This window comes from Phyllostomus discolor, chromosome 12 (assembly GCF_004126475.2).
Source record: "Phyllostomus discolor isolate MPI-MPIP mPhyDis1 chromosome 12, mPhyDis1.pri.v3, whole genome shotgun sequence".
NCBI classification, from domain to species: domain Eukaryota; kingdom Metazoa; phylum Chordata; class Mammalia; order Chiroptera; family Phyllostomidae; genus Phyllostomus; species Phyllostomus discolor.
This window is the reverse complement of record NC_040914.2, coordinates 45,451,318-45,462,489: the sequence shown is the minus strand read 5'-3', so window position 1 is coordinate 45,462,489 and position 11,172 is coordinate 45,451,318. Positions and strand designations below refer to the sequence as shown.

Below are 11,172 nucleotides of genomic sequence, written 5' to 3'. Positions count from 1 at the left end.
GTTATGAGCAGCATTTCCAATAAAACATGAAAAGGTTTAGATTGTATCTACAAAATTTATGTTTCTGCCATAATAAATGCTGTATTTCTTCGAAACGAGCTACAGAGACAAGGAACGTTACGTTCGACCTGTACGTCCTCTCTGCAGCGTCAGCGCGGAGAACCCTGACGTCTAAACCGGGCAGTCGTAGACGTGGATTTCCTGATCGTCTCCGACAGACACAATTTTTGAGCCATTTCCATTGTATTTCACTCCCCAGACCTGTAAATAAAGTAAAAAAAAAGTTCTGCTAACGCCTTTCTTTATTCTTTATGAATGAATATCCTTACTCTATTCTCATTTCCACCCTGGCTGGTGTGGCTCAGCGGACTGAGTGCCAACCTGGGAACCAAAAGGTTGCCGGTTCGATTCCCAGTCAGGGCACATGCCTGGGTTACGGGCCAGGTCCCCAGAAGGGTACGAGCGAGAGGGAACCAATCGCATATGGACACTTCTCTCCCTCTCTTTCTCCTTCCCTTCCCCACCATAAAAACAAATAAAACCTTAAAAAAATTGTTTTTTAAGAAATTAAAGCATTTCCTTGGACAAAATGACAAGTGACGACTGTTCAAGCAGCAGAGACTTCTGAACAGGAGGGTCCCTCTCCCGCCACCCCGGCCGGGCTGCACCCAGGTGAGGGCCCCAGACAGCGTTTCCCAAACAGGGCCTTTGGAGGTGGTGCGACAACTCCGTGCGCCCTGGCCTGTGCGTGCCCAGCGCTGCCCAGAGAGTGTGCACAGGACACAGGCTGCAGGACGTCCGAGCAGCAGCAGCTCGGCGCTGGGCCCACTGGCCCTCGGGCCCCGGCAGCGGGGCGAGGACAGGACAGCGTTGGGCGCGGTGGCCGGCCAATGCTGGCGAGCCACACACGAAGCACTTCGATGCCACCGATGTCCTACCTGATCCTGGTGGTCGAAGAAGGTGTGAACACACGTTCTCGTCCCCACATCCCAGACCTTCACGCTTTTGTCCGATGAACTATTTGAAAAAGGAAACACTCTCTCAGAGTAGAAAAGCTCTCTCTCGACTCAACACCCCGCACTCTGGCTCCGCCGCACTCTGCCTGTGTCCACCGGGAGCTGGCCAGGACGCAGGCTGCGCGGGGCGGCTGTGCGCTCCCAGAGCAGCCACCTCCTGAGGCTGGGACCCGCCTGGCCCCCACCGGCGGTGGTGTTCTCATCAGGAGTCTCACACCCTTTAACCCCTGAAGGCAGAATCCTCGGTTTGTAAGGAAAAACTGGGAGTTGAACCGTTCAAAAGAATCCACGTCTGTTCCAGCTAAGGGCAACTAACTCCACAACCGAAAAATAACACGCTGCAGACGACCAGGGCTACCTGGATAAAAAACGGGTCAACCTGCTTCAAATTTTAAGGCAGTGCACACTTTCGAGGGAGGGCTAAGAATCGTAAGTACCTGGAAACGAAGTGGGTGTCGTCAGGACAAAACGCCACGTTCAGCACCCAGGACGCGTGGCCACTCAGCGTGCCGGCTAAGTTGGCGTGTTGTCTGAAAGGTGCAGGTGTCAGAGAAAACGGAGACGCCGTTAGCTCTGCAGCGAGTCACTGAAGGTCCATTATTACCTCTGCCTGTCTAATCGCACCAAATCTACTGGCCTTAATAATAACAGCATGAGGAGATCTAAAATCCCCTTTTCAGGGAAGGAGCATCACACACCACAGAAAGACAGTTTCACAGCGGCATTAACCCCAAATGGGTTACTGCCACCAAGAGCCAAGAGTAAGATCCAGGACAAGCAGAGAGCTTGGAAGCTCAAACAAAGGGGGAGCCTCACTCCAGGGGCGCAGCAGGCGGCTCTGAGGACGGGAGGCTGAGGACAGCAGCAGGTTCCAGGCAGGGCCAGCGCCTCCACAGCTCACCTACACAGACCACTTTTAACCTGGCCAGGGACAGTGCAAGTGCAGTTGCTACCACTGCTTTCACTTTCTAAAAGAGTGAAATGAAATGACCCACAACAGGAGAACGACGCTGAGGCCTGACTGAGGTCAGCAGCTTCACTCCTGTGAACACACCCCCGTGGGTCGGTGCAAGGATGCAGCCCCCGTGGGAAGTTCCGGGTCTTCCTCCAGCACCCCCACCTCAGCCTGCTCCCCCTCCCCCATACAGTGTGGGGACGCTACTCCCTAACCCTAACCCTAACCCCACGGGCTGGAGGGAGCACGGACGGAACTCGGCGATGAAGCCCTACAGAACCGAGAGCCACCCGCCCCTCCCCGCCCATGTCCTCGTGCAGCTCTCCAGCAGCTGCAGCTCTGGCTCCAGGGCTGCAGAACCAGCGCGGAGGAGCGCTGGCCTGACTCCCACGGCCGTGGCTGTGGCCCACACGCCCCGTGCATCTGAACACCAGGTTCGGGAGCCGGAGGCCAGAGGCGTGCTGACCACAGCACCGCGTCAGAGCGTCAGGACCCGCTCTGCCACCTCTGAGGGAGACCTGGGGGAACGGGCGTGGGACCGAGGCTGCCGGGAAATACCAGGCTCCGAAGGAGAGCCGTCCACCAAAGGGGGTGCTGACTCCTGTCCATACCCGGGTCAAACCCCAACCACAAAAGGCTCCTGGACCCGGACCTGCTGCGGCCAGGGCAGGGGAGTGCCAGTGGGAGCGGCCAACCCCTTGGGAACTCTTGGCCATCTGGGCAGCTACAGCCCAGGGCTCTGTCTCCCCATCTTCACGCTACTCACCTGCCCCACGGAATCTACAACCAGTGAGCCCCGCAGAGGCAGGATGCCTGAAACCCAGCAGCGAGTCTCTGACCCCGGCCGGTAACCCACGCACACCTCCCTGCAGGGCACACTGCACTCACAGACTCACAGGTGGGGAGGCCTGGTGAGGAGGAGAGGCTCCCCCAAGACCTGAGCACAAGTCTCCAACAGTAACAAGGAGAGACAAGCGGGCATCGGCGTCCACAGGGGAGAGGCCTGTGTCCCAGCGGGTGACTCACACATCATAGATCTTGATGTAGCCGTCGTCTGAGGCAGTGACGAGCAGCTGGGAGTCCGGGGAGAAGGTCAAGGAGCGGATGGGCATGGCATGGCCTGCAGTTCACAAAGGCCCTCGTTAACCTGGTGACCGCTGTTTCCTGTCCTCTCCCGTGAGCTTCCGACCAGCTCTGTCCCTTCTAAGAACACCGAGAGGAGGGACGAGAGGAGCGTCCAAACTGGACCTTGCCTCGTGTTCTGGAATCATCCATGTGACCCAGCCCCCTTCCCCTGAGCTGCTGCTCCACAGCCGACCCTTTGGGTGACAACGGCAGGGACGGAACTGAAACTCGGAGGCACCCAGGGTTCTGGGGTGGCCATCTTGCAGACCGACTGCCCATCTGCCCCTCAGCGAAGCAACGACGCTTCCCTGGGGCCCGACACCCCCGACGGCACAAAAGGAAGCGACGGGCCACACCTTCCAGCGTGTGCAGCAGTTTCCCGGTCGCGATGTCGAAAATATTGATGATCCCGTCTATGGCTCCGCTGGCCAGATACTTCCCATCGGGACTCTGCGCACACAACACGTGGAGAACCAGTGAGGCCGCACGTCGCGCCGGCCCCACCCAGCACGCGCACGTCGCTGGCTGCAGCTCTCCCCGGCCGGCAGGCCACCCCGCGGCGAGGCGGCCGCACCCCGAGGAAGGAACCCAGCCGGCTGGGAGGGCGAACGCAGCCGAGGAGCAGGGAGCCGAGAGAGCAGGGTCTCCTTACGTATGCGATGCTGAGAATGAATTTCCCTCTCGTGTCCAGAGAGTATTCCTTCTTTCCACTCTCCACACCGAAAATGTTCACTTTCCCCACGTGAGTCCCGGTGGCCAGGTACTGGGAATCGGGAGAAAAGGCCAACGTCCAGGCGTCCACTGAACAGGAGAAAAGAAACAAACAAACAAAATGCCGTGAGAAAAGATGTGACCTTACTTTTAGAAACCTTTGAAACACTGGTGGGCACGTAAAATGGTACAGAGACTCTGGAAAATGCTCGACAGCTTCCTAAGGGGAAGCGACCCCTCTCCTTAGCACCAGACAATGGCCTGGCCGGGAACCCGCCCGAGAACAAGACAACCAGGTCCGTGCCGAGGCTTCCGCGCGGGTGTGCACGGGAGCTCCACTCCAAGTCACCAACTGGGAAGTGGCTGGTGTCCCCTGAGGGGGAACCGAGGGGCAAAGAGTGGGGCCTCCGCCCCGGGGGACAGTCTAGGCACCAAAAAGGAGCAGCCGCTGCCCCGTGCCAGAGCACAGGGGACCCCGGACAGGTCTCACCCGAGGAGGAATGGGCTGAGCCAGACAACCCGACCCCACCTACGTGAGACTTCCCAGAAAGGCAACACTCCAGACGCAGACAGCAGAGGAGCGGCTGCCTGGGGCTGAAGGTGCGACGGGCGGACCACAGGCGGGCACAGGGGAGCGGGACGGGGTGCCGGCCGCACAGGCACCCGGCGCCACTGACACTCGCTGAGCTGCGTACGTCAGTTCAGGGTGAAATCAGAGGGGTGACACTTTACCTCCCTAAGACTGCAAATAAAGGAAGGTGTATGAGAAATACTCTCGCACAAAGCCACACTGTGACCAGGAATTTTGTGCAGATTCACAGGGAGCAGGACAGGGAAGAGGCACTGTCTGGAAGGCACACTGGCTAGTGTTCCATGGCAACTGCGCTGGTTTCAAGGGCTCTGTCCTTCGCTGGGACGGACAGGTGGCAGACTCCCGCCCGTGGGCGCTGGGCCTCCCCATGGGCTGCAGATGCTACATTAGCCTTTCTCTTCCCAGGAGCATGGAAACCCCTTCAGACGCAGGCATGCAGGGCTCTGGGAGCCGGTGGGGCCAGGGCCCAGACACAGGAATGACCCAGCTGTCCACTTGCCGCTCAGGCCCTCTCCCACGGGCCCTCAGCCCTGCCCTCCCGCACCTGCCAGAACCGGTCCTGGCGGGGTCAGAGGGAAAGGAGAGAAAGGCTGTGTCCCGAGTCCCTTGCCTCAACCCCGGGGCTCAAGGACCGGGGACTTGGTGCACTGCTCAGCCCACAGGGCCGTGAAGGGGAGGCCTGGGCTCTTGGTGGACAGCGGCTCCCAGCACAGACGAGCCAGCTCCATATTCCAGGGGGGTTTTAAAATAAAAGCTTCTCATGAATTTTAATGCACACCTTCAAAGTAATGGAAAATTGTTTAGCTCTATCACAGACCTTATGAAGTGTCTGCTTTAAAAAGCAAACCAACGCTCGATGAACAAGGAAGACCTATCCACGGGATAGCTCCCTTTAACATCTAGCTTTACTCCCAAAGGACGACAGCGTTTGCTCGAACGGACACGGAGCGCTGCCTCTGAGGGGCCCCGGACGCCCGGCCGTGAACTCTTACCAGGTCCTGCATCTATAGACTTGATCTGCTTGCCGTTTTCCAAGTCCCAGAGGCGGATGTGAGCGTCGAGGGAGCTGGATGCAGCGATGGGCAGGGTGTGGCTGATGTCCACAGACACCACGCCCAGCTGGTGTCCCTCCAGACTCCACTGCAGGTCCAGCCTCTCATCACACCTTCGATGGGGGACAAAGAAACGGACTCCTTCGCACACAACCGACCGTGCCCGGCACCCGACCGTGCCCGGCACCCGACCGTGCCTCCCAGGGTCTGAAAAGTGGGGAATCGGAGGCGTGTGAGGAGCCCCAGGACACCACAGGTGGCCACGCTGTAGCCGTGGCCTTCTTCTAAAACACTACGGGGCTCAGCAGTGAACGACAGGAAGGCCGGCGAGAGACCAGCCGCCCCTCCACAGCCCCACGCTGCTGCCGCCACTGCTTTCTGGCCCAGACAACAGCGAGCACTTTCCTGACTTCACCCGGGAGCCCGGAAGCAAACCCCGAAGCCCCGACTTCCAAGGCTGCCCGTCGGGGGCGAGGGCGCTCACCATTTCCAGACCTTCACCAGGTCGTCCAGGGACCCCGTGACCACTGTCTCCGAGTTTTCTTTCTTGTTTGTCCCCCAGGCCACTGACCAGATGGCATCGTCATGGGCTAGAATGGAAAACATTTAAAAAGTCATTTAGCCACGTGGTTGGAGTAAAATTTACTACACACATAAAGGTCATTTAAAGAGTTTTAATGCAACTTCTAAACTGAATGTGCTAAATAAATGGAGCTAAACACAGTTCCAACAATTCTCAGGCAAATCCGCCTGTCTGCTTCCTGCTTCATGAACAGCTTTGATCACAACTGTGGAGCCACACGTGAGAACCGGAGGTTCTGAGGGAGCCGCCCGCCCACAGCACGTCTGCCAGGTGGGTGGCGGTCCTGCAGCGGTCCTACGACCAGTCCACTCGGACACGCTGTCCAGCATGTGTCCATCTGGAATGGCTACTACCACCAGACCGAAACAAGCGGGGCCGGCCAGGGGGGCGCCCTCCCTGCCCACTGTGCAGAAGAGAGACCTACACCTGCTAAGAGCGACCCACCAGGTCTCTGGGAAGCAGCAGGCGACTCCTGTGGGCAGCACAGGCCTGCCAGCGAGCACCTGCTGCGGCCCCCCCACGAGCTGTATTGTTATGCTCGATGGGCCAGTTCCGGCATCAGTCCTTCTGTGAGGAGTTCCTCAGCTAACCGCCACCACAGCCCTAGGAAGGAGGCACTGTGAACGTCACCCTCCTCTTAGAGACGAGGAATCGGAGGCCTGGAGAGGCCTGGTAGCTCGCCCGAGCTCAAAAGCGAAGAAGGGCGGAGCTGGGAATCAAAGCCAATCTTCCCCATAACTAAAGCCCCCCCGGAGCTGTGGGTGTGGAGGCTGCCCCTGTGGGCCACACGCGGGGCCTGCACCCCTGGCAGGCGTGCAAGGGTGTCGGTGCGCGTGGAGGCTTTCTTCCTGCCCGGCTGCACTTCTGCGGGGACACCCCTGCGAGACGTGCACGCGAGGGCACTGCACGCAACAGCTGTGAGTCGCGGCGTCACGGCTCTGGCGATCCCCACCCACCCGGCGCGACCTGGATGGCACCGGCTGCACCCGCGGCTGCAGCCTGGAGGCCCGGTTAGCCCCTGGTCGCCCATCCCGCCTGGGGTGGGAGAATGCTTTAGCCTGAACTTCGGACCACCTGCACGTCAGCCGCTTAGAGCGGAAGAGTGCTCACCAGCCATCCCACCTGTTCCCCCGGGCCTCTCCTACTCGCCGGCACCGTGCTAAGAGCTGAGACGCCTGCAGAGAGTCCGCTGCCCCCTTCCCAGGTGCGACGCCCTCTGTCACGGGCCAGCCACACTCCCGGCTGGGACCGGCACCTGCCCCTGCTCCCATGCCCACTGCCACCGCTGCAGTTCCCGGTGCTCCCCACCTCACTGTCACATCCTCCGCTGTCATTAAGGTCAAAGGTCCCCTGTGGGCTGAGTGAAGACCCCTGAAGCAAGCTCTGAGTTCAGGGCCAGGCTCCAGTTCACCCTCCTGATGAGCCGACACTCAACACATTTCCTTTCTTCACCTGGCAGCTGGGAAGCTCACAACTACATCCTCAGCTGGGAGCTCTCCAGCCCGTCATCTGAATGCCTTTGATTTTTGTAGTTGTTGTTTGTTTGTTTTTAAGTGTATTTGTCTTCACCTGCCTCTGCCAATTTTGCCACAAAGCGAGTACACTTGTGTGTCGGGTCAGGGTGACAAGAATCTTAAGAGACACCAGAGACAACACCGTTTTCACGGGTGAATTTGCTCGAACAGGCAGGCTGCTTACCTTGCTCTTGTTTGAAGAGGATGCTGTACTGAAAAGGAACAGGAGCCACATTAAACCCAGGGTCAGGTCTCAGAGGTCTCACACCCCCTGCCTAAAACGCTCGCCCCAGCAGACACAGTCCCCGCGTGGTGTCGCCCTCACCTCCTGCCAGCGCCTGGGCTCCTGCTCATGCAGGATTTGAAGCCACACCAGAAAACAATTAGGTCTAAGGAAACAGACTAATAAATGTGCTCTGGCTACCAGGGAGCTCAGAGTCCACTTTGCAGCTTAATTGTTGCAGTCGTATAAAACTGTACAGCTTATAGAATAACCTGTGAACTTTGTCCCTAATCTTATTGCAAAGATGTGTCTCTCCTTTCCCGATCTTTGTTTTTGGGTACAAATTCACTTAAGTTCCTCAATTCCTCTGTAACCTGGTGAGACTCAGATAACATAATCCCCCTTCAAGTGTGTGCACCCCGAGGGTGCCACCGCCCCCGCCCTTCAGAGGCAGAGCGGGTCTGCAGCCTCGTTTCCCCACCGCAGCCGCACACCTGCCTACAGACCCACTGGTGTCTTCTCCTCACCTCGGCCTTACCTGGTTGGTCATTTCCTTAGCCGAGGATGAAGGGCTGAAGGCCAGACAGCTCTGTGGAGACAACACCAGGGTTTCAGTTGGGGGGTGTCACCAGGACAGAGGGGGCTACAGGAGGTTCCCCTTGACTAAGAAAATCAGGCAACCCTTTGCCAGGGACTTGCCCTGACCCATGCTTTCTTCTCCCCAAGTCTGACCACAGAGGGTCCAGTCTCTGTTCCTTCCTGCTCATCAGAGAAATAAAACCAAAGGGCCTTTTACTCTTCTGCTGCTCCTAGGGGGAATATCGGGTTGGGCCCTGCAAGCTTCTGGCAACAACATTTTTGTTAACTAATCAATACGTAGCTTTGTTGTGTGTGTGTTTCTGGGTAAAGACATCTTACTTACTATGCACTGTTAATTCCTTCATATTGAGCTCCTGGCCAGCAGCACTCTGCATGCCCAAATGAAGCTCACCTCACACACACGCATTTCCTCTGCAGGGCACAGCATGGCCTTCCTGCACTTAGGAGCACCACGACAGCACTTTGGCGCTGTGCTTGGAGGCTAGTGTAAACAGTGAACACCAACCAAAAGCACAAAAATGCACAGGTCGTGGTGCTACAAAGACTGGAAAGGGCACTTGTTTACAGTGTGAGCTGAATGAGAAGGCAGAGTGTGAGCGCCTCCTTGTTCACCTGTGTTGTGTGTACAACAGGTGACCCGAACTTCTCACCACCTCACACACGTCCTCAGAAGACCGCAAAAGCACTCTAAGAACTGATTTGGGGGCTACCAATAAATTTTTGCTCATAGGCAAGTTTGACACTGACCCTGAATATACAGACGCTGTATAAATACAAGATGCACTTAAATACAGACGCTGAAAATAATAAGGGTCGACTGTATGCTGAAATAAGATTTTATCAAAAACAAACTTGTGAGCCCTGGCTGGTGTGGCTCAGTGGATTCAGCGTGGGCCTGTTATCCAAAGGGTCTTGGGTCTGGTTCCCAGTCGGCACATGCCTGGGCTGCAGTCCAGGTCCCCAGTGGGGGATGCGCGAGAGGCAACCACACACTTACGTTTCTCTCCCTCTCTTTCTCCCTCCTTTCCCCTCTCTCTAAAAATAAACATTAAAGAAAAAACCATGCAGAGTGTAACATGTCACTTTTTAGTAATACTTTATGTAACAATACCCAGCAGCAAGCCCAGTAACTACCATAATTTCAAAGTTGTGATGCACTTACACAGTATCCTCAAATATGAAAATACTTGTGATTTCAGCCCTGGCTGGCGTAGCTCAGTGGATTGAGCGCGGGCTGGGAACCAAAGTGTCCCAGGTTCGATTCCCAGCCAGGGTACATGCTGGGGTTGCAGGCCATAACCCCCAGCAACCGCACATTGATGTCTCTCTCTCTCCACCCCCCTTCCCTCTCTAAAAATAAATAAAATCTTTAAAAAAAAAAAGAAAATACTTGTGATTTCTACTCGCAACAAAGTGGCACTGTTAATATTGTGATTTGGTGCCTACATTGATCATTGCAGAAAGTGGTAAATTTCAATCAGAGGTTAGAGAACATAAGGATGTAATTTTCCCTCTCACCCATGTTCATGGCCCCCTCCATTCTATTCATGAGCAAAAGAGATCACACAGCTAAGGCATCCAGGTTCAGGTTATTTGTTTTAACTCTACCAATTCCAAAAGGCTACTGTGAAGTTTCTCCAAGAATACAGAAAAGAAAAAACAAAAAACCCAAACGATGTCTGAATAACCCTTGCCTGTCAAGATCACATCCAAGCTGGTGGTGCTCAATTGGTCTGTGATCCAAGAGCCGGTGCTGCCCAGGGTAGGACAGACAGCTTTGCCAAAGTGACTGACATTCAACCTCTGCTCAGGCACCAGCCCTCTCCCCTTCCAATCCTGCTCTCATACGCAGCAACAGAGGGAAACAGGAAAGGGTAGGGGCTTGCAGGAAGCCAGCCTCCAAGAAGCAGTTTCCTCACACAATGGCGTGATTCCGTCAAGGGGTCACATTTGAAAATGTATTGAATCGGGCCCATACACTTGGATTAGCTCACTGAACCCTCATTTTCAGTAAGAAAACCCAGTCAGTAGGTTTTCTTATTATCATCTCCTTCCTGACACGGGAAGTGAGGCTGACAGCGGTGAAGGATGCTGCCCCAAAGTCGGTCTGACGGTAGGTGATACAAGCTATGTTAGAGGCCACCAAGCTCCATCACCTCCTACACCAGTCTCTGGTAACAAGAACTTCAGAGCCCAGGGGACCCCAAAGCCCGCTTTTGCCCTTTTCTCTCTTTAGGCAATTTTGTCAAATTCCTTAAGCGGAATTCACGCTCGCTCCTCTGCGTCTCCAAACAGCACCCCTGGGTGCCTGGGTGGGAGCGCTCTGGCATGAATGACCCACGACACCACACGGGACTTGAAGCACGGAGAACCGGGCTGAGCTTGGACTTGTCCGGTGATGGGGGGCTCGCTACCTAGGGACACAGCGTGGCCCTTCTCAGGAGTTCGGTTGGGGCGATCCTTCCATCTCCGGGAACAGGGACCTGTCCCGCAGACACACCAGCCCCCACCTTCAGGCTGCACCGAACATTCCCAGGATGCACCCCGAGAGGCAGCAGGGTCAATAGTCACAGAAGCCACCTCGGGCCCGCTGCCGGGAGCAGCCTCGGGCTCACCCTGGCTCATCCGCTCTCCCGCCTGGGCCATCAGTGGCCCGGACGACGGGTACCCCTACCAGCCCGGAAGCCACACTCACCGACTCAAAGCCCAGTCGCACAGCCCAGGCGCACGTCTGACGCACTCGGCGCGACCGCGACGCACGGTGATGAACTCACGAGGGGGGTGGGGCATCTCGCCCGCTT

General features: G+C 56.6%; 1 protein-coding gene across 3 annotated transcripts; it reads right to left on the bottom strand.

Moving 5' to 3' along the window:
* Nucleotides 1–13: 13 nt before the first annotated feature.
* WDR61 (WD repeat domain 61) lies at nucleotides 14–11,172 on the bottom strand. 3 transcript variants are annotated; one of them, XM_028502328.2, is made up of 11 exons: nucleotides 11,067–11,172; nucleotides 8,310–8,360; nucleotides 7,733–7,760; nucleotides 5,936–6,041; nucleotides 5,392–5,564; nucleotides 3,749–3,897; nucleotides 3,453–3,546; nucleotides 2,998–3,091; nucleotides 1,454–1,546; nucleotides 939–1,017; nucleotides 14–261 (listed from the first exon to the last, which is right to left on the bottom strand). In XM_028502328.2, exons 2-11 carry the CDS (start codon nucleotides 8,319–8,321, stop codon nucleotides 172–174), a joined length of 918 nt encoding a protein of 305 aa, XP_028358129.1. In that variant the 5' UTR covers nucleotides 8,322–8,360; nucleotides 11,067–11,172; the 3' UTR covers nucleotides 14–171. The 3 variants fall into 3 exon arrangements, with proteins under 3 accessions (XP_028358129.1, XP_035869166.1, XP_035869165.1); XM_036013273.1 differs by lacking the exon at nucleotides 11,067–11,172 and adding an exon at nucleotides 10,649–10,769; XM_036013272.1 differs by lacking the exon at nucleotides 11,067–11,172 and adding an exon at nucleotides 8,763–8,861 and having other exon boundaries at nucleotides 8,310–8,358.